General features: G+C 35.7%; 1 protein-coding gene across 1 annotated transcript in view; it reads left to right on the top strand.

Annotated features, from left to right (window-relative positions):
• The window catches only part of ESYT3 (extended synaptotagmin 3), a 76,542-nt gene that overhangs the window by 19,825 nt on the left and 29,245 nt on the right, over window positions 1-27,472 (top strand). Inside the window, exons 3-8 of the mRNA XM_031959800.1 lie at window positions 1,716-1,850; window positions 5,149-5,225; window positions 16,040-16,106; window positions 17,038-17,127; window positions 19,591-19,646; window positions 23,882-24,002. Of these exons, the coding sequence (XP_031815660.1) occupies window positions 1,716-1,850; window positions 5,149-5,225; window positions 16,040-16,106; window positions 17,038-17,127; window positions 19,591-19,646; window positions 23,882-24,002 (546 nt within the window). The remainder of the gene's footprint in view (window positions 1-1,715; window positions 1,851-5,148; window positions 5,226-16,039; window positions 16,107-17,037; window positions 17,128-19,590; window positions 19,647-23,881; window positions 24,003-27,472) is intronic.

Raw genomic sequence — 27,472 nt, forward strand, 5'->3', positions numbered from 1 at the left:
ACACACATACACACACACACACACACACACACACACACACACACACACACATACACGCTCACACCAGATAAGTAAACCAAATATTTTGTTTTTCTGTTGTATTGTTTAGCTTCATAGTTTTCTAAGTGTTTCCTATCCATTACCTTATTTGAATCTCATCACCTCTCTGTATTGTAGGTAGGAAAAGTGTTATTATTTCTTTTAATGGTGAGAAAATTAAATTCCAGAATGATTGAGACTTGCCTAAGGTGACAAAGTAATTAATGATAGAATCTCTATCCAGGGCACTTGGCTTAATGCCTATATGTGGTTAAGAGACTGAAAGCATTTATGTTTCAGAGTGTGAGATGAAAGTTAAAAATAAAGAGGAGTGTTCTAGATAGTTATTAGGCATTCTAGCTTGTGTTTTATCTCAAACTCTACTTACCTAATTTCTTGGTAACTCCAGGAGAAAGTAGATTTAAGTATTGAATATTTTGATTTGTTTTCTGATATATTAGCCCTAAAACATTTTTAATGACCATATGGGGAATGTAAAAGTTGTCGTTTATTGTATTGATAGGACTATTGTTTAATGAAAGAAAAACAATATGTTAATAAAAGATTCCTAGAGGCACTTTTCAAGAGGGACAAGAAATTAGTGTCTAAGACTTTCCTTAAATTGGATAATCTTAAGGAAGATTGGCAATACTGACTTCATAAATGGAAGTAGCTCTGGATTTGAAAATCAGAAAACATGGATTCTAATCTTGATTTTGCCCTTTGCTAGCTGTGTAACCTTTGCTCAAACTCTCTTGGTTTCCTCATTTTAAAAATAGTGGCTGGAAGGAGTGAAACTCCTAAATTCCCTTCCAAGTCTAAATCTATAATCCTTAAAAATTAAATCTTCTCATTTTCCTATTGCACCAAAGATAGGTTTTAGGGAGAATTAAGTGAAGAGACTGATATATGGACAGTAAAATGGTTTCCAAAAGGAAATGCAAGATCATTAATCTTGCTAAAAGTTTGGAGGTCCTGGAAAGACTTCATACAATTGCTAGCTGTATGACTTTTGACAAGGCACTTAACCTCTGCCTGCTTCAGTTTTTTCAATTGAATTATTTGGGGGAGTGGGGGGAGGAAAGCAAGATTCTTATAAGGATCAAGTGAGATAATATTTGCAAAGTACTTATAAGGCACAATGGCTGGCACATACTTTACACTATGTAAAAATTAACTAATATTTTGTTGATGATAATGATCTAAATAATATTTATTATATATATATTAGTCCTAGAGCAGAAGAAACCTTTGCCATCGTAGAGCTCAACTCTCTTGACTAACACATGAAGCAACAAGTCAGGGAGAGATCAAATAGCTCACTGAAGGCATGCAGCCAATGAGTCAGAACTAGATCTGTCTCTTGAATCTCAGACTAGTATTATTTCTGTTCAATCTTGAATTAGAATATGAACAGGGAAGACTCTTTCCTGCTATTCAGAAATGAAAGTCTTGTAGATCTGTCTGTGTTCCCTAGTAAGACATGACAGAGTGTGTGAGTTGCTCTGGAGATTTAAAAGTAATAAGATTGTTTCTGTCAATTCAAGAGACAATAAAGTGACTAATATTGATTGGATTATTAAGAACAAGGATTTAAATATCCCTTGACTACCAGTTAGTATGATGGAGATCTTATTCTGTGTTTGTGTGTGTGTGTGGACTTCTCTCCCATGTAGATCATATCACAAACCTGGCCCTACCTTGGCATACTCATGGAAAAGAAATTTCGAGAAAAACTTGAGCCAAAGATCAGAGAAAAAAGCATCCATCTGAAAACTTTCACCTTCACCAAGCTGTGCTTTGGACAAAAGGTTGGTAACTTAGCTTGTTTAAATACTTGATTTTTTTCAGCCCTCCTACCTTCCCTCTCTCCTTCTCACTCTCACTTGCACCTTCCCACTGATAACCAACACTTCCAGGTTTCCATTTGGTCCCAAATGCACATTTGATTATGGTGACTTGTCCAAGCATCACTATCCCCTTCCCATCTCCTCAGTGCCAGGCTCGGAGTCCCTCAGTGTCTGCCTGCTTCAAATGTACCTAATTTTGCCATGACACTGAATCCCAAAGAAAGAAAATACACCACAGAGAACAAAAGAAAGAGATGGAGAACATCGCATCTATCTTCTTTGATACTATATGATTTGCTAATTTTTTTTTACTATGTGCATTATACTGTGGAAAACCTATATTGGACATGTAATCTATTTGGCAACTCAAGATCATAAACTGATATTTTAGTTAGAGGATAAAACTGGACTGGCTAGAAAGATATAAATAAATAAAATAAAATCAACATACAATGCAGCATATGATTTCTAGCTAAAAGTGTTCTTTTTCTACTCCATCTCTTAGAGCATTTTGTCTGACATCTCCTTTGTCCCATCAGATTTACAAGTAAAAGGGACTCTAGAGATCAAAGATCACATAGGATCACAGAGCCAGAGCTGGAAGAGACCTCAGAAACCATTTAACTCAGTCTCTCATTGAACAGATGAGAAAATTGAAGCCTGGTAAGGACTAAGTGACCTGCTCAGATTCACACCTGTCAATAAGTAGAGGAGCAAGTATTTAAACCAATTCTTCTGAATCCAAATTCAAAATTCTTCCCACTCTGCTGTCTCCAGCCTTATATTATACTTTATCTATATACCTATTAATCTCCCTCTCTAGAAGTTGTTTCTCAAAGGCAGGGGCCATTAGTTTTCATTTTTAAATCCCTTAATACTTCACCTACAGTATATATTTTTAATTGACCCAAATTGTCAAATGTGTGGTCCAAATAATAAGCTTGCTTAGATATTCAGAGGATAGATACAGCTCTATGTACTGGCATTATCAGAGGAAGAATGATTCCCAGAGGGAAAATAGAACAGGGAGCTAAGTTTTGAAAGGTTTAGTTTAGGAAACTGATCAAAAGATAACAGAATCCAATCCCTGCCCTACTTGTAGGTGACAGCATTGCAGGTGTGGCTAACACAAATAAATGTAAAAGTATTGAGATGGGAGCATTCATTCCATAATCTAGCCCCATTTTACCTTTTTAATCTTATAAATGAACATTTATATGATGACATATTGCTATATGTTATATTACACATATAAAATATAATATTTTATAACATTATTTAACATGAATGTCTTATTTCTGGATGGTCCCTTCATTTATCTCCAAATACACCTTTCTGAACTTCTCTCCCTTTCTTAAGGTACCATCCCTCTCCCTTAAGTCTGTAGAAAGTGGTAGAAACACAGGGAGATATATATATATATATATATATATATATATATATATATATATATATACTGCCTCTCCTTCCATTTTCTACAAATTACATATATGGATTTGTGTTACCTCAGAACCTATTTTCAGTTAAATTACTTTTCTATCATTTTACATTTTTCTGGGTTTACAGACTATTTTCAACAATTTTATTTTATGCTGGCTATTTTCTGATACTTTATGGATAAACCCATTAAGAAAATTACTCTGAATGAAGAACTTTTAGAAAACTGGAGAGTAATATCTGACCATTTTTTTTTGTTGTTGTTGTTCACTCATTCAATCATGTCCAATTCTTTATAACTTATATCAGTTAAACTAGACTGAATAATGGCTTTATTTTATTCCCTACTCCTTCCACCCTACTCTCAACTCATGTTATTCTTATAATTAGATCTTTTGTATAGTAAACATCTTGAAGAGAACCAAGGATAGACATAGCAAAAGTGAAAGAAGGCAAAGGAAACAAGTGAAGGAGATAAATGAAGAATGGGAGTTCTGATACTCTAAACCCTCCCTAGAAGCAAATATGGCTCGGTCCTGCCATGCCAGAGAGTAAGAAAAAGTTAGGGGAGAGTAAATTGTGGAGCAAGGGGTAAGATTTTGAGCAAAGAGACCTTGGTTCAAATCTTGAGCACTTTAATTTATGTGAGCATGGGCACAAGCCTCTCTGACCTTAATTTTCTTCAACTGTAAAATGAGGTAATAATCATACTTTTATATCACATAGTGAAAAAAGCACTAGATTTCAAATCAGGGGATCTGGATTCAAATCCCAACTTTGTCCTTTACTGATTGACACACAAATAAGTTCACACACACACACACACACACACACACACACACACAAACACCCTTCTTCATTTTCATCATCTGTTAAATAAAGGTATTAGAATAGACCTCTAAGATTCCTTCCAACTCTGAATTCTGTGACTTTATTGTCTATAAGAAATAAAGAATCATAGGAATGTAGGAGGAGAAAAAGGTAGAACACTGAAGACAAATACATCTATTTGTACTTTACCTGTGTTGTCAGGGACTTAGGATCATTACTTTTATTGCATTTTCCAATAAAATGAGCTTTGCGTTCTGATGGTGTGAATAAGACTCCTCCTACATTTCAAGAGGCAAAGATTCTATTATCCTATAGATAGTGGGCTAATTTCCACATGGGATTTTTCAGGAAAGATGAGGGCTAAGTTCCCTAGTGAAACTTGACTTTAACAAGGGGGAAGATGTCATTAAGGCAGGTTAGGTTCCTGAAGAACTAGTAGCACTGTTATAGAGGAAAAATTAACCTCAAGGGTTGACATCATAATTTGGCCTTCTGATTAGAGACTTAATTGTGGGTTCATGTCAACACAAAGAATTGGACAAGGAATTATACCAAGGCCTACTGCAAAAAAGTTCAATTTAAGGACCACTTAAGGTCAGGGATAATCCTCTCAATAGTCCCCTGGTTGCTTCAGGGAGTAGCTTGCATAGTACAATTCAGGCTCTCCCCTGTCAATTGACCCTCCCTATGGCTCACTTAGCTATCTAAAGGATAATAGAATCTTTGCCTCTTGATTTGGAGAAGATGTAAACCTACAAATTCTTTTGAAACACTTCATGACACCGACCTGAAACTTCAGTATATTTTTGAGGTCCAACCTCCACTCCATTCCTCAACATTTGGTGTAGCATATAGGGAGAGTTCTGAAACCCCAATATATTTTGGGAGGTTTAATGCTTCCACTCCCATATCCCATCAATTCCATGTAGTAACTATAGGAAGTACATCTCAGACACCAAAGCAACAGTTACCTCTCCATTTTATTTTTCAGTGTCCCAAAGTCAATGGTGTCAAGGCCCATACCAGTCAGTGTAACCGACGACGGATTATCTTAGATCTTCAGATATGGTAATATAACTGGGGGCTGTTGGGAAGATGCTGTTGTTATTTCATTTCAATTGTGATTTCATTTGGGGTTTTCTTGGCAAAGGTACTAGGATGGTTTACTATTTCCTTTTCCAGTTCATTTTACACGTAAGAAAATGAGGCAAACAGAGTTAGGCGACTTGCTAAGGGCCTCACAGCTAGTAAGCGTCTCATGCCGGATTTGAATTTAAGAAGACGACTCTTCTTCACTCCAGGGCCAGCACTCTATCATTTAATGCCTCAATACCATATAGCATAGTATTTTATACCAGGTTTAACATCACATGTTTTGCTTTGGTACTAGGAACCCAATAAGATGATTGATACACTTAAAAGAAGGCATATCTGCCTTTATCCAGAACACAGTCTTTGAGGATTAAGGAAAGTGCTTGATCAGAATTGGCATAGAGATAAATGACTCTTCCTAGTGGGTAGTTGCTGAAAAAAGGAGACAACTCTCTCTGACTCCTAGAATCAGATTCTGACCCTAAAACAATAACTCTTCTTCCAAAAAAAACAAATATTTAAGAGCAATCATGATGTAGTTGCTAGAGATGTGGCCTTGAAGAGAGGAAAACGTGTTCAGAGGGAATATTCTGGCTATATAACTAGCTGAGCAACTTACTTATATACTCAGTGCCCCCAGGCAACTATATTCTGCAACTGTTAAGTTACAGAACAATCTAAATTGCATTATAACTAGGAGTTTCCTCACCAGTACTTCCCAATAGCAATGAAATCACTTGTACAATTTAAAGTATCAAAACAAAACAAGTCATTCAGCCATGTGTTGGGCATTTAGCAATGGAAAGCAGAGCATTGGGAGAAAGGATTGAAGGACATCCAAGGAGATCTTGTGCCAGTGGGAAAAGAAACAATAATTTCAAGATCTGAAATGGAATAAAGAAACGAAAAAAAAATGAGGGATCTATGGTAGTTGTAGGGGAGAAAGGCATCTTGGAAAATGACAACAACAACAAATACCTCTTCTTCTTTCCTCATATGGTTGAAGGTTCAAATGACAAAAGTGATGGATGGTGTGTTTGTCAGACTTTTGTGTTTGTTGGATTTTTAAATGTGTGTACCCTAGGACAGTGGAAACCTACAAAAATTCTAAAGAGTATGTCATCTTTTGTTGTTTATACTCCCCTACGATCTGTATTCATTTAAGTCCTATGAGCTATTATGGCAATGTGACTGGCAGAGTAATTATCAAGAGTAGTTGCTATGACTGTTAGCTTTGTCATCCAAGCTAGCAATGTTGTCTCAAGAATGACTAAAAAGGGGCATTCATTTGAATTAATAAGATTTGCATATGTTATAGTAAGTGTCCACTAAGGTGTTGTATTTTTAAAAGAAGAAGTAGAAGAGGATGAGGAGAAGGAATGCAGCATAGTGGGCTACATGTAAAAGATGGCAGTTGAATAGGATGTCTGGCTACCTGATTTCACAAATCAGAAGATTAAATCCCAAAATGTGAAGTGATTTGTCCAAGGTCACAAGTAGTTCTAAAATCATAGTTTCCCCTCTCCACCCCCATCCCCCACTGGAGGATCTGGTACAACCCACACCTGAAAAAGAATGTGCTCTATAACATATTTTAAAAGGAGTCTTATGATCCTTCATAAGGAATCTTATGGGCTAAGATATTTTAATGGATAAGGTATCTTATGAGCCTTAGCCCCAAGATCTACTGAATAGAACTCTCAAGGTAAAGTCTTCCATTATGAGACAACAGTAATCATCAGGAAGTAATTCCTTACATCAAGCTTAAATTTGCTTTTTTATAATTTCTACCCATTTCTCTTTTGTCTAAGCCTGAAATAAACCATCTGATCCCTCTTCTGGATTATAACTTTTCAAATCCCCAATGATAGGATAACTGTATGTCTCTCCTAAATCTTCTCTTAGCCAAACATTCCCAGGCCTTCAATTTTTTCTTATGTGGGATGAAGTTGAAGCCCTTCCACTGTCATGGTTGTCTCTGAGAGCTTGCTAGTTTACCACTGTCTTTCCCAAAAGGAGGTACTCTGAACTGGATATACGGTAGTCTGGCTAAGGCAGAAGACAATAGGACTGCTGCCTCCTTAGTTTTAGAAGTTATGCCTCTTTTAATGCAGTTTAAATGCATAAATGCCAGCTAGGTGGCACAGTGGATAGACTGCGAAGCCTAAAATCAGCAAGACTGGCCTTCCTGAGTTCAGATCTGGCCTCCAATACTTTAGCTGTGTGACCCTAGATAAATCATTTAACCCTGTTTTCCTCAGTTCCTCATCTGTAAAATGAGCTGGAGAAGGAAATAGTCAACCACTCCAGTATTTTTCCAAGAAAACCTCAAATATACAGAGTCAGATGTGATTGAAACAATTGTAAAACAATAAATTCACTTTAACTCATGCTTGCCTCAAATTGAATGTGCAGTCTTAGATCTTTTTAAAATTACATTCTAGCCATGTCTCTGCTACTTTATACTAGTGGAATTGATTTTTTGAACTATGTGTAAAAATTTGCATTTATTACTATCAAATTTAACCTTATTGGACTTGACCCAATGTTGTATTTTTTGTTTAGGCAAATGATAGTTTAAAAGCCAAATCCAGGTTTCTGCTTGGTTTGTTTGTTTGGTTTCGTTTTTTGGCATACCCTAAGAGCTAAGAATATTTGTGATATTTTAAAATACAATTTGAAAATTATTTTGAAATTTATAAACAATTTTTAGCGCCTAGATTTATAAAATTGTATAGACCATGGGCTGGATTTATTTGTTTGTTTGTTTGTTTGTTTATATGCAATCCAATCTCTGCATTAAGCTATCAAGATCTTTTGGGATTTGTAGACATACAGATGGATAGATAGAGTTTTGAACCCTGATCCTCTAATTCTAAATCCAGGGGTGTTTTCTTTGTACTTAAATTGATTTATGATATGAGGCTTCATTCCTTCTTCCTCTGTTTGGGTCACTAACTTATACCTTTTCAAAAAGGATAAGTCAGAGGTTATCTCCTTTCTTTCATTTTTATTTTTTCCCTTAGCATGAAATAGAGTTCAGTCCAAAATATTAATTCCAAAATCTTAATCAGTTATCATTCCTTTAACATCAGAAATCCCAGGTCTGGAATTGTAAGAATTGGCATCCCCTTGTATAACTTGGTATGTAGATATTAAAAACAAGAATATATTATCATACATAATGAATGGAGTCAGTGGATTATGTAAGTTATTGTGGCAAACAAGGCTAGAAATAAACTATGAGAAGGTTAAATCCAGGAAGTCTTCCTAGAAGGGATAAGATCTGAATTATCCTTCAATGAAAAAAAAAATGCCAGAGGTTCCTAAAACTAACCACTCCCTCAATGGGTGTCACATTTCCTGTTTTTAGCCTAGGTTACTGAATTGAGATCACTTTGGTGGGTGGAAGGAACCAAACTCCTAGAACATGCATACAGAATAATATGTTTGCTTATTAAACACATGAGAATGTATGGCAGGTTGGGAATTTCTGATTCCTGACTACATGGGTGGGGAAGCCATAAACTATTAACATAATAGAATTTGTAGTTTGATGTAGAAGTTGTCTTACCCAATTCCCATAGACAGCTCCAGTTAGAAAAGTTTATTTAAAGGAAATAAAATTTTCCTCCTTTGTAAAGTATATTTTTCCTCATTTCTTTTTGAATATATATAGAATAAAATATAAGAAATTTTAACATAAGATTAAATATGATCATATAACAATAGTTATTCAGATAGTTTAAAACAGATACTATATTTCCCTTTGATTTTCTCTTTTAGTTAAATATACTTGCCTAGTTTAGATAGTTCATGGTTCACTGGAAAAAGTGCTGAGCCTAGAGTCAGGAAAACTTGAGTTCAGATTTGTTCTTAAATGAATGCTAGCTGTGTGCTAAACAAATCACTTAAACTCTTCCTATTTCAGTTTTTCCAACTTTAAAAATAGGAGTAATAATAGCACCTGTCTCCCAAGGTTCTTATGAGGATCAGATGAGATAATAATTGTAAAGCACTTGCTTTACATAGTACATAGTAGGAGATTAATACCTGCTTGTTTCTTTCCTTCCTTCCTGCCTTCCTAGTTATTTCAGCTATTTCTTGTGTACTGTGGTCTGCAGATCTCTCACTATCTCTTTCCTTCAGAGAATCTCTTGGCCATCATATTCAGATATAACATAGACCAGGGCTGTCTTTCAGCTGATAGATAGATATACACATATATTTATACATACATATGTAAATTTACACACACACATATATATATATATATATAATATATATAGTACATGTTATATATCAATATATATTTCTGTTTCTATATTATACAATCTAGACTATTTCTATAAAATATATGTATATATACATACATATATGTGCATATTTATTGTCTCTTATTCCAGACTGTAGTGTATCTGTGTATATACATATATACATCTATATACACATATCTGTACACATACATGTATACATTTATATTATACATACATATATGGATGTGAATATATGTGTATAGATGCATTCATATTTTTAACCCTACCTAACACATGTTACTTTGTTAACTTTGAACTTGATCATTTGGATTTAGGCTTCTCATTTCTTGAGTTAATTTTATTTCTATTACTCATCATATTGTTTACTGCTTTGCAGATTTAATAAAGATGCTTTCTGTATCTTCATAGGATCATAGGAGGTAAAAGGCACGTTAGAGGCCATCCAATGCACTTGATTTTATAGTTGAAGAAAATGAGGTCAGAGAAGCTAATGCCTTCTCGCAAGATCACACAGGCTGTAGAGATAGGACTTGAACACAAGTCTTTTGCCTCTAAATCTAGCACCTTTAATCTAAGTTTTTCATAAAAATTTTAAATAAGACAAGTTGAAAGATAGATTCTTGTTATTGTTCAATTGTGTGGCCCTATTTGGAGTTTTCTTAGCAAAGATACTGGAGTGGTTTCCCATTTCCTTCTCCAGCTAATTTGCAGATTGAGGAACTGAGGCAAACAAGTGACTTAACTAGTCTCAACTAGATAAGTCTAGACTTAACTAGCTCACTTAATTAGTAAGTATCTGAGGCCAGATGAGCCTTCCTGACTCCAGGCCCAGTGCTCTTTGCATTGTGGAACCACCTAACTGCCCAAAGATAGATTCTCTTGGAACTATGCTAGGGACTGAGTGATACCACACAAGTAATAAGTATTGTTTGGAATTCCATCAGCTAGGGGTCCACCTACTAGTTTAATCACCTAATCTATATTTCACTATCTTATTTAAAAATTATGAAGGCCCGTGAACTACTTTGTTGAAATCAAGCTATATTATGTCTATAATACTCCACTGAGTTTTAGTACTTAAGGGATTTATGACTTTAATGATAAGGATATACCCCTCATAGAAGCAGACTTCAAGCTTCTTCATCTTTATAGACAGTTATCAAACTTTTGATGATGAACATCTCCAAATTTAGCTGGGCTAATTTTTAGCAGAGTAAATATACAGTCTATTACCAGACCCGTTCTTGAAGCCTTTGCAGTTTTGTAGGATCCACTAAGTTTGTGTTCTTCAAGAACCAAAGTCACCTCTATACCATGATGAGGTAATAAGGTAGGATTTTAATGGAGTACAAATTTATTAACAATGCCTCTTAATTGATTTGCTTTTAGTGAACCTGTGTCAGTACCTGATGACCAATTCAGTTGTTTGGGTTTTTTTTTTTTTCTCTAAAAGTTCATATTCTCTTCTTCTTCTAGATTCTTACTAAGGATCAAAGTGCCAAGTTTACTACTATATGGTTTCTGAGCACCACTTCTTTTCTCCTTTTAACAACTAACTTAGAACTATACTACCTTTCAGGTCTTCTAACATCACTCCAATTCTCCACAAAACACCAAAAATTATAAATAGTTCCTTCAATAAACTAAGATGCATATTTTATCTGAACCTTGAGCCTCTAATTCCTTTAGAGTTGAATGAATTTTCATTATCCTTCCTATGCTAGACTTAAGTTCTCTCTTTATGGCATTTCTTCTTCCATCACAGGATGATAAAAAAGATGGAAAACAAATTAGAAGTTAAGTAATTCTCTCTTCTTGTCATTGTTAGCTTTCTATCTTCTTCCTCAAGGACCAAATATTTACCTTGCTAGCTTCTTTTTAAAACAAAGTTTTGACCAATCCAGAAGCATTTATTTTTTTTTTCTGTTTTTGTTTTGTTTTGTTTTGTTTTTATTTAATAGCCTTTTATTTACAGGTTATATGCATGGGTAACTTTACAGCATTAACAATTGCCAAACCTCTTGTTCCAATTTTTCACCTCTTACCCCCCCACCCCCTCCCCTAGATGGCAGGATGACCAGTAGATGTTAAATACATTAAAATATAAATTAGATACACAATGAGTATACATGACCAAAACGTTATTTTGCTGTACAAAAAGAATCAGACTCTGAAATATTGTACAATTAGCTTGTGAAGGAAATCAAAAATGCAGGTGGGCATAAATATAGGGATTGGGAATTCAATGTAATGGTTTTTAGTCATCTCCCAGAGTTCTCAGAAGCATTTATTAAGCACTTTCTATGTGCCAGGCTCTGTACTAAGTGTTGAGGATACAAAGAAAAGGGAACAAACAGTCTTTAATTTCAAAGAACTTCCCCTGACCTCCCCCTTTTTTCTTTTCTTTAGCTTTTTGCATATCTCAATCCATTTTGGAATTTAGGTCAGTGATAGGTCACTCCATTTCCATCTCACATTGACATACATTTTCATATATATATGTCTACTTTCTTGTGTTAGCTTATTTTCCCCATCAAAAAGAATATCACCTGAAACCAAGAGGTATCTCCTCAATTAGACCCAGAACTTTCTGAGCTTTTAGCTTTGCTGCTGATTCTTAAAGATGAATGTATGAGTGAAGGCTGAGTTAGACAATTAAAAAAAATAAAAGATAATGAAATTATCATGAAATGACAGAGAAGAAAGGGCTGCTCTCATAAAAATGAGTGGATATTGGAAAACAAAATACATACACCCTGGTCTATAATAATGATGTGAAATAGGTATTGCAAGTATTAATCTTATTTTACAGATGAGAAACTGAGGCTTCAGAGAGGCTAACGATCAAGTTGGGATTTGAACCAGATCTGTTGACCTATATTGTTACTGATTGGATCTATTATTTGCTACTCTCATTTGCTTTTCAAAGAAGTGGGATTTTATTCTGTGTAATATTCTATCTTTGAACTTTAGGACTGAATGAGACTTCAGAAGTTATCTAGGAACCAGATTCTTAAAGTATGATTTGCAACTCCATATAAAGACTCATGACTGAATATGGGAGTCATGAAATTATGATTTATTATCAGTAAATATTTTACTTATATATCTATTTTACATATTATATACTGAGGGTCATATAAAAAAATTCTTGGGCAAAAGGGTATCATGAGTGGAGAAAGTTTAAGAAGCTGTGATCTAGAGCTACTGCCTTTTATGGCATTTCTGACAGATGGGCTTCATTCAACGTAGGCAGACTCAGTGATAAGGACTTCTTGACTTTCATGAAAATCATAGGGTTTGCAAGCCCCTTTAAAAATCTTATCTTTGAGGAACATGATCCATTTAATTATATCACAGACTCACTTGTGAATTGGTCATTGAAAAATGGGTCATTTTCCCATGTTTCCCTGACTGAGAAGGGAACATAATATAGGAACAATAAGTTTTAGACTGTCATCATTATAAACTCCAAATGCCTTTTAATAGGAGTCTAAGTATGTGGCAGTAGGTAGAACTATACAAAGCCAGATTCACTGAGAAGCCATACTCTAAATATAAAAACATTGACAAAGAGAGGAAAATTTAGGTCATGCATTAAATACATATATAAGCAATCCAAGTGCTTTTATTGAATGTTAGTCAGGGTGAGAGTGCACTGAAGCAAAAGAAAATAGGTCCTTGAAAGCAGGTACCATATCTCTTTGTTGGAAAATAATCATTTTATTTTGATATATTTTCATTTTTACATCATCATCATTTCTGACAATATTTCTCCATCCTCTTCCTCTCTATCAAGCCATCCTTTATAATAAAAAATTAAAAAGAAAAAGGAATAGAAAACAGTTTGGCAAAACTAACCAAAATATCCTTTGAGCCAAACAATGTTCTATATCCTAATTCCCCATCATTGGAAAGAAGGGAGGGAGATAACATTTTCATTCACCATTCAAAGAAGTGGGATTTTATTTTATGTAATATTTTATCATTGAATGTTAGAGCTGGTGGCACTTCAGAGACCTCGTCAATGTTTCTTGTAAAGCAAGAGAGTCTTTTCTGCTAGTTCCCCTATGATACACAAAGGCCTCATTTAGGCCAGACATACAACCCCTTGAATTATATCCCCAGAGTTTCCTTCTCATTATTTAATTTCCCTCCTTGATAAAACAACTCACCCTACTTCATTTAAACTGTCTGGGATAGCTAGATGGAGCAGTAGATAGACTACCAATCCTAGAGTCAGGAGAATCTGAGTTCAAATTTAGTCTCAGACACTTAACATTGACTAGCTGTGTGACCCTAAGCAAGTCATTTAACCCCAATTGCCTCAAAAAAATAAAATAATAAAATAAAAATAAATTACTTTCTGTTGGAAAGTTTTGAGGTGTTTTGGTTCCTAGAATTCATTTGTACTAATAATGGGCAAGGAACATCCATGTTCATTATGGCCTAAAAATCTAATTAGTATTCCTCTTGGTTTCATATATATTCTGTTGAATATTTTTTTGAGAGTTTTGCCTAGCACTTCAATCCTGGTGTAAGATATCAAGTGGTGCTAGGTTGAATGAGTCCTAAGGCAGACTAGTGTAGTCTTGGGTTGACCATTAATTGTCTAATACACTTACAACATTATAATTATAAGAATGGTGGACTTGATTTCCTGTACAAATATTGACATAGTATCTTTGTAATTGGGAAATGTAGTTCATATTTTTTTATGTAATAGCATAACTATTTTTACATAACTTTGAAATATGGCCTATTCTGTATTAATTTTCCTTCCTGATTTTAGGGTTTTTTATAAATAGAACTTGTCCTATCTGGATCTTATCATGACTTAATCATTTCACTGGCTCTCTAATGCTGAGTAAAGGCCCCCTTCTCAGAATGGTTCTTTGCTGACACTAATGAAGTTAATAAATTCATTTTACTGGGTCCTATATGTGCAGTCTCTCATTTACCAGTTTTCTTGCTTTCCCAAGTTGCCCATGAATCTTTAAAGCCCAGTACCGAGAGACTCTCTCAGTGGTCATTGTACAGTTTTGTTGTGTATCATGATAGTCAATTGAGGAGAATGGGAAGCCCAGGAAAAAAAAAGGAAAGGAAAGAAGAGACTGGAAGGGACAGAAACATTATACTGTGCTAAAGACTAAAGACATAAATACAAGCTATCAAGACAGTCTCTGCCCTCAAGAAATCTTTATCCTAATGACAAAAGACAACACCTAAATGGAAACTGGCAAGGTAAGGGGAGGGAGATATATGGAAGGTGGTATGGAACGAGGAATATGCTAGACCCAGTTCATACTGTCTTATGAGAGCTGGTGGTTAAATTTTCAGTACAAGAATTTCTACCTTACAAATCAGCAAATGCCATAAATTAAGCCTTGATTTATTGTTTTGTTAATTGTCTAATCTTAAGAAAATGATGAAGGAAATTTTAATAATGCAGATTAAACTTAGAATTATGCCATGTATTTTCTCTCCCAGAGAGTTAGTTATTAAACATTTATCAGTACACTAATGCATGGAGCCTGAGTCTCAGCAAGATAAAGCAAACTTCACCTATCAAAGCAAAAGGGCCCAGTAGCAGAACCTAAGTTACTTGTGAGTAGAAGGAGGTGGAAGTGATGGTCTGAGCAGAGAAGGCATAGTTAATGCCATGGAGACCAAAGTCCCAGGAGATAAAGGTAAAAACTTGCCTATCAGAACTAAGGGACCTGTGGCAAAGTTTAAAGTTCCAGTGGGAATGAGGTGAAGAACTGTAAGTAGAAAAAACATAAGAATAAAATCTTGGACCAAAAAAGAAGAAAAACCTGGAGGGATGTAATAGGGATTCTGGAACTTAACAGTTATCCTCTACTATCTGAAGACCTGTCATATAAAATAAAACTTCTTAAACTTTTTTTACTTGCGATCTCTTTTTGCCCAAGAAATTTTTATGAGATCCTGTATATATAAATATATAAAATAGGTATATAAATTAAACATTTACTGATCATATATCATAAAGAAATTTATTTTAAAACAATTCTTTGCTACACATATGTTTTTACCATTTATTAAAGACATCTGCATACAGATGGATGTGCTTGTTTATTTCTATGTGGAGAATTAAATCTTGTTAGAATATTTGATACTTTTACTATTGTCAATTTTCCATGATCCCTACATTCAATCACCCCATATGAGGATCAAACCCACAGTTTAAGAGGCTTTGCTATGGAAGAGGGATTGAACTTGTTTTGCTTAATACCACAGGGCAGAAATTGAAACTATAGCTGGAAGACTCAGAGAGGCAGGTTTGGGCCTGATATAGGGAAAACCTTCTTAAAATTAGAATCTATGAGTATCCTATCACAGGAGATTTTCAAGCAAGAGACTAGCAGAGCACTGGGATCCCTTATCTGAAATCCTTTCCCAGTTCTGGGATTTCATGGATGAAACTAAAACAAAAGTCTGTCTATTTACTGGGGTTAATGCTATGTGTTCTTCCATATGTTCCTCTTTCAGCTATATAGGAGACTGTGAGATCAGTGTGGAGATACAAAAAATGCCTGCTGGGGTGAATGGTATACAGGTAGGTATTTTCTTTGGGGACAAGGGAGGGAGTAAAAGAGGAGAGAAGGAAGCAGAGAAGGACTCAAGTTAAAGATGAGAGAGAGAGAGAAAGAGAGAAACAGAAAGAGAGAGAGAGAGAGAGAGAGAGAGAGAGAGAGAGAGAGAGAGAGAGAGAGGGAGGGAGGTATGGTTATATAGAGAGAGACAAGACATGTTCTGAGGATTATTCTGGATTTGGAGCAGAGAAAATGTTCATAATCCAACTGAGAATGAGGAAATGTTCTCATTTGTTGAGGTCTGATAAATTCCTAATTAAAAAAAACAACTTTTAAAAAGTCCACTTAGGAAAAGTACTCACTATCCATGGAATTTGTAGGGGGAAATCCTTTTGGAGGGGAAATGATAGATTGTTAGAAATGAAGGTAAGAGAAGGAGAATTCATGAAAACTCAATACAAGAAGTGAAAGAAACTTTCAAAAGCATGGACCTAATCTCGAGTCAATGGATTAAAAAACAAAGGCTAGTTTTGTAATTTTTTAAATGTCTTTGTCAAGTTCCGGGTTGAGGCTGCTACCCTAGATCATTAGGATCCAGGGAAGGACATGAGTATCAGAAGTAGGGAGAAGAATGGGAGAGGAATAGATGCTACTTGATAAAAATTCTGCACCTTTCTTTCACTTGATGGCCTCATGTGACTCAGAGTGAACATTCATCCATTCATGGACATAATTCATAAGATAGGAGGCAAATGGCTTTAGATGAGTTTATGTAGTGAGAGAAGCAATAATTATGACCATATGAGGCTGGTAGAGAGAGATAGAGGATAAGACTGGCTAAGTCTACAAAGAATGATGGGTAACAGCTGGAGACTATGATGCCCTAAGGTGAGAGGCTAGGACCAGGGCCAGGTTCTTATCTCACTAGAGTTTTGTTTTTTGTGTGTGTCACAGTTACAGGGCACTCTACGTGTGATCCTTGAGCCTCTTCTTTTTGATAAGCCATTTATAGGAGCTGTGACTGTATTTTTCCTTCAAAAGCCTGTAAGTTGGGGTTGGGAGTTGGAGAAGGGATGGATAACTGAACAATGGAAAAAGACATCACAATTATCCTAAAATGCTGTATTTGTTGTGCTAGATGTTGGATAATGCAAATAGAAAAATTACATTAATAAGTAGGGCTTCATTTTTTTACTGCTAAAATGAATGAATAAGGCATTTATCTAGTATTTACTATGTGCCAAACATATGCCAAGCATTGGGAGCACATGTAGAAAAAGCAAGCATTCCTTGTTCTCAGGGAGCTCACATTCTAATTGGAAAAGATAACACATCAAAAAAAGCTAATCTGTAGAGCAGAGGGAAGGACCCATAATTTCTAAGAGTGCATCATGGGGTGAATGGCAAAGCCCAGAGATCCTTAGCATTTATCAGTAGTTCAGATGACATTGCTGGGAGGCCATAAAGCATAAAGAAAGAGCAGACAATAAACCCTGGTGGTCCTCCCTCTCATCAAAAGAGATGGAATTGTTGATCCATCTCATCTAAGTCCTATGAGTATTGAAGCAGCCAGCACAAAGTGGGGAGACAAGAGTTTACATTTCCCTTCATGACAGCAGTTTTTCTACTATCTGGAAGGAAAGCCCAGAAGATTATGCTGGTTAGACCACATCGACAGTATTACATTATGGATATCACTTTGTGGACACTGAAAAGGTCAAGTAGGTGCAGAGGAAGGCAATCAGAACAATGAAGAATTTTATAGTCACATTGCACAAGAATTGCTCAAAGCAGCTGGGCATAATTAGCCTCAAAAAAAAAAAAAGAGAGAATCTGTCCTTTGGGTGGGTATCATGTGAAAGAGATGGTAAACTTGTTCTGTATTGCTATAGGTTACAGAATTGGGACAGGTGCAGATAGAGAGAAATTGCAGTGAAGCAGATATCAACATAAGGGATAGAGTCATAATAAAGATGTTAAAAATGGAATCTCCTTCTTGGGAACTGCCTTCTGAAGAAATAAGTTCCTTGTCATTAGAAATGTCCGAGCAGGGACCGTATGACTTCCTGTCCAAGATAGAGTAGAAGAGTAAATAGATGAGGTATCAAATGAGACAATATTTGTAAAGCATTTAACACACAGTGTCTGGCACATAGATGCTACATAAATTCTTAACTGTATATTATTGTCATTATGGAATTGGGCAAGTCCTTTTCAACTCTGAGATTCTATTACATTAGGTATAACATGTTTTGTCCTGGAGAACTATATAAAATTAAAGAAAATGAAGCATGTTCAACTTGTCCTGTCTTTTCCCTATGCTTGTGGAGGGGAGTGTGCTGATGGAGTCTAATGCTAGAGGATTAAACTCAGAGTATTGAGAGTATGAATAAAATAGTAAGGGAGAAATATGGTTTGGGCCTAGGAAGCATGTTGATTTTGAATATCACAGGTTTAACAGGAGCATGATCAAAGTTATCCTCCAGATTTTGGAAAAGGGAAGGGGGAATGTGGTCCCCCATAACCATCAACTCAGTTGATATAGTCTCAGAATTCAGTCACTCCCTTTAAAGCATCTACTGAATCACCAACAATTTCTGCTCAGCAGCCAATAGCTGTTTCATCATTTCAAAGTGCCAGACCTCTTTAGCACTGAATCACATGTGGTCTGAATCAGAGAGGTAGTTTATCATCTCTGATTTGCCCAAGTGCCGAGTCACACATCTGGTCAGCTACAAGGAGGATGGCCACTTTTCTGACAGGTGTCAATGCCTGTTACATGCATGTTGGAATGTTTTAAGTCTCCCTATCATGGGACATGCTTCTAATAATGTGGGATCTCATGTTTTAAAGTATTCTTCTTACCCTCACACCCCTTTGATATCTACTTACTTTTTTCCTATGTGTGATAGATAGTGTCAAACAAGAGCTAAACCTATTGATTCTATTTACTATAAAAGATAGAGTTATCCAGGAAGAGAGAGCTATAGAAAAGGAATGATCAGGACAGAGAATAATCAGAAAAGACTAATGGGAGCAGGAAATGGTTATTCTAGCCTATTCCCAGAAGAGTAAAAATTGGAAGAAATTTAGAGAGTGGGGAAGAAACTAAAGAGATTGACTTCATATGACACACCTTCATGTAAAAATACAGCAACTCTATCACATGTTGACACTATCCACTCTTAATGGAGAGTGAATGGCTAAAAAAAAAAAACCACATCTATGAAGTGTCTGCTGTGTGTTGTGCACCATGCTAAGGACTGGGGATAGAATACAGTGTCAGCACATAAGATGAGCCTTCCCTCCCTCCTCACACACATTTAACACTGAGACTCTATCCTTTTAAGATCCAAGGATATAGTTTGATAAATTAAAGTTCTGTATTTGTTGTTCTGGTTTTTTCCCCAAGGTGATTTTTTAAAAAGATATTTCTCCTCAGCTTATTGGATAGTTTTTTCTCTTCATTCTCTAATTTGACTGGTTTCTTCTCTGGTCCTCTTACAGCACCTGCAGATAAATTGGACTGGCCTAATGAACCTCCTTGATGCTCCAGGTATCAAGTAAGTACTGATGTTCTCTTAGAGAACCACTTTTCCCAAGGTCAGAAGGAAACAACATAGTTCTGCAGCCACACAATAGTTGTCACCATTCAGTCTAGTTGTACAAAGTAATGTTCCACCCTCATGCCCCCATTGCCACCTCACATTCTCCCTTGTGCCAACTTTCAGCATTAGGGTGATATGACTTGGGTCAAGTCCAACTGTTGGCTCTTATAGCATCTTGATATTTTATCTTCAAGTCAACACTGATTGCCCTAGTCTTGCCCCTGAAGGAAGCAAGGTGTCTGGCTAGTTCTTACAGATATCTTCCCATATAGCCAGCCAGCAGTTTTATTCTTTTCCCCTCATGGGGAGCAGTGTAAGCCCCATACTGAGGAGTCAAAGAACCACAGATAATGCCAAGTCTAGAATCAGGAGGACTCAAACCCAGCCTCAGATGCTTACTAGTTAGGTGACTCTGGGCAAGTCACTCAACCTTGTTTGCCTCAGTTTCTCATCTGTAAAATAAATTGAAGAAGGAAATGGCAAACCATTCCAGAATCTTTGTCAAGAAAACTCCAAAATGGCTCATGAAGAGAGAGATATGACCTGAAACTTCTGAACAGCAATAAACCATAGAATGATAGATTTAGAATAGGAAGAGACCTCCTTGGTCTTTGATCATTCTGAAAATTAAGAAATTTAAGAAACTAAAACAAAGAGAGATTGAGTTATTTGCCTGGATTCATTCAGCTAATAAGCTCTCAGAGAGGATTCAAAGAAAGGTTTTCCTAACCTAAATCCAAGACTGAATTCACTACCATATATTGTTTTATAGTCCAATTTAGGTTTTTGCTTAATGAAACTTCCTTTGAGTACTTTTGGATGTCTGATTAGAAATAACTTTTTTTTTAACTACTGGTATTCAAAGAAAAAAGCACAGAATTTAGTATAAAAATACGTTGGTTCAAGTCAGTGAGCATTTATTAAGTACCTACTGTGTGTCAATGCTGTACAAAGCACTGTGCTCCGGTCCTAGCTTTATATTCTTATCTGTAAAATGAGGGACTTGATTGAGATGAGCTTGTATTTTGTTGCCAACTCGCTATCCTATGATTTCTTGAGTTTATAGATTTTTAAATATGGATGAAGAGTTCTCATCTGTGCTGTTCCATAAGAGAGCTGCATGATTGATCTTTGGGGGTCACTTCTACCTCTGATTCTGTGACTGATTCTCCTGATGTTGAGAAAAGTCAGAGTGAAAAATAAGCCCCTAATTCCCCTTTTAAGTTCATATGAGAGATAAAATACAAATAATCACTCCCTCCCCCATCCCCATTCATAAATCAGTCCTAGCATCCACTATATATGTGAGCAGTATAATATTGGATATCATGAAAGGATATAGAAAAAGGAAGACACATGGACCTTGCTCAAGAATCTTCAAGTCTAATTGAAGAGATGTGGTCTCTGTTTTCAGCCCATAGCTTACTCACCACAAACAAATGTCAGGACATGAGGGATCTAACTAGAGTGGGCTGGTGGGGCAGAGAAATTCTGGAATGATGGCATCCCTAGGAGACTGCCAGTATAGAAAATGCCAGTTGAATAGCTGCTACTCTCACACTCTCCCTTGGTAGCTAAATAGAAATTTATAGGCTTCTTTATAGAAGCTGAGTAACCAATTAATATAAGCATGCCTCTCTGGGAAATACAGGTTAGACCAGAATAGGTAGAAATTTGCTTACCCAGTACTGGCTACAAATTCTAACCGTCCCATGGGCTGGTTCCCTAGTTCTCTACTCTGGCTTAGGAAGCACCTTGATTGGTCAGTTAGAATAAGAGGGATTTGGGTCTGCACTGGCACTTTAACTTTTTAAATCCATGGAAACAGTGGGAAATGTAGTATTGTGTATGGTGTATCTTGTAAACCACAGTTCATAGTGACCAGAATTTCTTAGATCTGAGTAACTCTACCATATAACTCATATTTACAGGGCAGTCCCTGAATGCCATTCTGTTTCTTCAGAGATCCTGTTCTGGGTCAACATGCCTCATAAGCCTGTTTCCGTATCCTGATTTGTTCAACTTTGCCCTGTGATTTCCTGATTTTACCTCCTCATTAGTGTGTTCTTTGGAGCCTAATAGGGTGGGGTTGGGAAGAAAGAGGGTTAGAGGGTCTGATGAGAGATGCTTATTCAAGGCAGTGAGTAAAGTCCCATCATCCTTACTCTTTCAGTGAGAATAAGTTGAGATAGTTCAGGTAGGAGGGGAGCCACAGCTACCTACCTTATAGAGAAGATTGTCTCCTCTAGAGTCTATGAGTTGGAAGATGTGAATGAGACTTTTTTTAAAAAGTCCAAATTGTTTTATTTTGCTAAAAACAAAAATAAAAGTATAAAGAGGAAAAATGGAGAAATAGAATTAGATATGTACCTTCATGTTAACCATGAAAAACTCTGGGAATTTGTTAGATTTGAAAACTGTATAATTTTAGACAGAGCAGTGGAAACCACTTGCTTAAATTTCTGTAACTTTCTCAGTTATTCTAATAGATTTATGATATATTGATTTGGATGTTTCTTTAAATGATGCTTACAATCCATCCATGTATGCCCATACCATGAAATTCTTTTTCATTCCCTACTTTGCCAAAAGAAATGCAGTAAGCAACATGCTGGGCTTTTACCTCTCTTAGGGTTTAAAAAAATTTCCCTTGCTCCCCTTTTATTCTTTTTTAAAATATTGTTTTATTTTTTCCATACACATGTAAAAATAGTTTTTAACATTTATTTTTGTAAGACTTTGTGTTCTAAATTGTTTTCCTCCCTTCCTTTTGGCCCCTCACCTCAAGACAGCAAGAAATCTGATATAGTGCAGGTCTTTTAATCATATTTTCATATTTGTTACGTTGTTCAAGAAAAACCAGACAAAAAGGGAAAAAAACACAAGAAAAGGAAAAAAAAATAAAAGATGAAAATATATGCCATACCATATTCAATGAGAGGGAAGATACCTACTATTTCAGGGAGTCTAGGTATAGAAAAAAGAAAGAAAATCAAACTGTTTTAAGTACTCCATTGCTTCCCAATTCTGCCTGCCCTTGCAGATGCCACCCTTCTCTCTATTATCATCTTCCTTTCCCCCATAAAAACCCACTTATTGGATACATTCTCTAAATTCTTCTGTTTTGCCTAGTTCAGTGGGGAAAATGCCAGATTTGAACATAGGTTTTAATCCTGATCCTAATTTTCACTGCCTGAATGAACCTAGGCAAATTATTTCTCCTCCTGGGCTTCCATTTCCTCACCTATAGAATAAAAGAGTTGGAGTGAATGACTCCAGAAGTCCTTCTAACCCTAAGTTTGTGATCTTATGATTCTATGCCCAGTATAAAACTCCTTTAGTCATATTACCCTCAGCCTTGAAGGTGGAACTAAGTTGTAGCAAAGTTCTGAGCCCTCTAAACTTAACTTTGCTCCTAGGGGTTACCATAATGCTTGACTACTATGTATGCATGTTCACACATGTGTGTGAAAACATGCACATATGCAGATATACATATTTGGATGTATGTGTGTATATATATATTTTTTTCATTAAAAGCATACATAAATATATACACTGTGCCAAGGACCTCTGTAATCCTTATTCATTCTTCTACTCTTTTGGCATGCAGTAGACCAATTTTTTAAAAATTGGATGAAACTTTCAAGATTATTGAGTTTTTCAAGTTAAAAAATCAAGGCCTACCCAGAAAGATTAAATTACTATCTGAGGTCACATGGCTAATATATAGTCCTAGATGTTAAGAGTAAATTTTCCTAAGGTATATGTCTTAATGTTGAACTTCTTCCTAAAACTACTTTGGTTTAAATTGCTTTTTCAACTATCTCTGATATAACTTTCATATTCTAAAAATCAAACAATATGAATATAAATAGTTCATCTAGGGGAAGTCGAGGGAACAAATTGGAAAAATTCAAAAGATTATTTTATGTGCCGTAATTTCCTCCTTTGTCTGGCCCTGTTGAGAGGGCAGCTGGCTGTGCCCTATTGGGCTAAGAGGTCACAGGGCACTATGGATAATCCATAATTGCATATAAGTGCAAATCAATTTTATAATCATGACAGCAATGATTATATTTTGTTCATAATTCAGAGGGCCAGAGAATTTGGGATGTGCAAATAAAAGTATATCATCTGTGATGGGCATAACCATCAGCATCACAGCTTATATTCCTATTGCCCCCCAGTGACGTGTCGGACAGCATATTTGAAGACCTCATTGCTGCACACCTTGTGTTGCCAAACAGAGTGACAGTCCCCGTGAAGAAAGGGCTGAACATAACCAACCTCCGGTTCCCACTACCTTGCGTGAGTGTCCAATTCAGGCCTTTACAGAGAGAGGGGGAGGAGAAATTAGGCCAAACCACATTTGGCACAGAGGTATTCAGTTCATGATGTAGTCTGGCCTAGTGCTAGGAGAAGCTGGACATGATTTCATCATATGTAAGACTCCTTTTTTTGTTCTTTCATGGGAAGAATGTTGTAATTTATATAAAACAATGGAGGAGAAAAGCTCTTTCACAGGAAAGGAAAAAATCCTTTTTTTTCTATTTCTATTTTATTTTTGCTCTTATATCACCTTTATTCCCCAGATATATACTTCCATTCTTTCCTACATAGAAAGCATATATATAGTAATGAAAAATGGATATTAAAAAAGAAAGAAAGAAAAGAAAAGCAATGGAACAAAATTAACCAAACACATTTACTGAATCTAATAATGCATGCAGTGTTCCCCAACCATAGTTCCCCACTTTAGCCAACTATGGAGGGAGCTGGATTTTCACTTCTTTTCTTTTTGAGGCCAGTCTTAATCACTGCAATTACAGAATTCATTTTTTTTTTTACATTGTTATAGTCGTGTATGTGGCTTTCCTGGTTCTACTTCCTTCATTTGCATCAGTCAGTTCATCTGAGTTCTATGCTTCTATGGATCAGAAGCTATCCTTTAACGTAGAAGTTTTTTTTATTATTATTATATAACCACAAAGAGATCTTTCTTTGTGTAGTTATTTGTTGTTGTTCAGCTGTTTACAATTGTAACTCTTTGTGACTTTTTGAGGGTTTTTTTGGCAAAGATACTGGAAAGATTTTCCATTTCCTTCTCCAGTTCCTCTCCAGAGATGAGGAAACTTGAAGCAAATAAGGTTGAATGAGTTGCCCAGGGTCATGCAGCTAGTAAGTAGCAGAGGCTGGAATTTGAATTCAGTTGTTCTTGACTCAATCTGACACTGCACCTTGCTGCCCCTCCTCCCCTTGTGTAGTAGTGGTATAGAAACCTGTCCTTTTCTGGCCCCTCTGATCCACCAGCAGACATACCTGGGGAGAGAATCTAGTGGCTTCCCAGTTAAAGGGACTGTTTGGTTCACTACCTTGTCAGATTTTATTAAGTAAGAAGCACAGCACACCTGCGGGCAGGAAAGGAATGAGGAAATGTCTTCCTGGGTTTTAAGTTCAATCTCATCTTTCTTCTCTTTGTCCACTGTACCTCCTTGTAGAGAGGTTATGAGTTCTGACCCTTAGAGTTAATTAACAATCCTTTCACATTATCAGATTTACTTATTTTAGTTCAGCTGAAGTCTTCTCATTTTCATTCTCACCTATCCCTTGGCAAATATCTTTTAATCTTTCTTGCCACTCTAAAACTACTGTTTATTTATTTTAAGACTTTATTTACTTTTTCTCAGTCTTGATAACTGCTTTATTTGTTCTTCTCAGTGAATTTCCTTCTAGTGGTATCTGAATTCTTATTGGGCAGCCTTCTTGTTTATACCATCTTGTACACATTCAATGTTCATATTTGGGTACCATCTTGCTCACTTTAAAACATCTTATTGAAATATTTCTCCCTCCTCTCAGATCTCCCAGTATAAAGCTCAAGGATGTGGACACATAATGGAAAGAACCTAGATTTGTTGCAAATCTGGTTTTAAATCATGCCATTTGCTGGCTATCCTCAACAACTAGCATCACCTTTTTGGACCTCAGTTTTCTTATTGGTGATGAAGGAGACTAAGTAATCTTTAATGTCTTTTCCTATTTGAACATTTCTTGAATATTTATGAATATGGTTGAAGTTAAAGGGCTACCTAGGTGAGATGCAATCTCTAAATTGAAAGAGGGATTTGGTCCAACTGCCTTAGAAGAGGTTTTGTTACCTCCTAACCTAATGAAATCATCCAATCACATTCACTTAAGCCAGAGAAATTCAACAGCTGTTAATATATAATTGCTTATTTAAACATTATGATACCACTACTTGTTATCATGTAGCAGACATAAAAAAAATGATAACTCATTAAAAAACTTGAGGAAGTTTTCAAAACATTAATAGACTTAAATTAAAAGTGCTACTTTACAACAGTTCTAACTATTGCACTTATAATTCAATACTTCGATTTATTCTTGGGATTATATGTCTAAAACTCTTCTCTAGGTCCTCATTCTATGTAACTTTCTAAATATACATATTTAACATTTTGTTCTTTTCCAATTATATATAGAAACAATTTTTAACATTCATTTCTTTTAAGTTTTGAGTTACAAATTCTTACCCTTCTCCCTTTCTTCTACCTTCATTGAGAAAACAACCAATTAACAATCAAGAAACAAGCTAAATTTTTAATATTCAATATAAGGTGGCAACTTAGTGTCCCACTCACAATGAAAAATCATTTTAGGCAGAGAAGTATCACAATGGATAAAGTATCAGGCCTAGAAGCAGGAAGATTTATCTTTCTGACTTCAAATCTGACCAAGGAAACTTACTAGCTGTGTGAACTGAGCATGCTACTTAACCTTGATTGCCTCAGTTTCCTCATCTGTAAAATGAGATGGAGAAGGAAATGGCAAATCCCTCCAGTATCTTGGTCAAGAAAATCATAGCTATAGTTACAAAAAGTTGGATGAAACTGAATAACAACAAATTTCCTGCTTCACTGTCCATCTTACCTATCCAAGTGCTGATTTTCATTCATCTGTGACATGCCACAGTCAATCATGCATTACATGAGCAGTGACCTTACTGTATTTGATTCAACATATAAGCATGGAAGAAGACACTATAATAATAACCCTCCCTTCCTGAACTGAAATCCAGCCCTACATAACCACAAATAAATTAACTATGCCTGCCTCTTTTAAAGTTAAATTTTATCTTTTTCAAGTAGCAAAAATCTGTGTTCTTTTCCTCCTACCCACTCATTCCAGTTGAGAAAGAAAGCAAAGCAAAATTACTGTGCCAAACATGTATAGTCAACAAAACAAATTACCACTTGTCATTTTTTCCTTGTGGATAGAGGAATAGCCATGGATGTGTGACTTATTCCACCTCCTTTCCTATAAGAAAAAAAACCAATCCTGCCTTTGATTTGCTAAGTGATTATAGGCAAGATACTCTGAACCAATTAGGAATATTCAAAAAAGATTATATCCTTGGACCCAATGAAAGGTGTTCTTTATGTTACTGTGTTTATCCATTTTAAACAAAGATTTCTCTTTATTTAAAAAGATAATAAAGGCCATAGTTCTGGTCTGTATTTTAAAAGACTGATCTTTTTGGAACCATGTGACAGAAGCATCACTGCCACCTTATTGCAGTTTATTCTTACTTCAGGCAAAAGTATCTAAGAAAAAACAAATCAACACTGGCCAAGCAATGTTATAATAAAGGTCTCCTAACTAAATCAGCCTTTGGATATTGCTTCTTCAGTGTACTTCTACTTGGAAGGACAAATAAGGAAACATAAGTAGAATTGGCTGATTTTAAAAAATTGTTT

The sequence above is a fragment of the Sarcophilus harrisii genome, chromosome 3 (genome assembly GCF_902635505.1).
Source record: "Sarcophilus harrisii chromosome 3, mSarHar1.11, whole genome shotgun sequence".
NCBI classification, from domain to species: domain Eukaryota; kingdom Metazoa; phylum Chordata; class Mammalia; order Dasyuromorphia; family Dasyuridae; genus Sarcophilus; species Sarcophilus harrisii.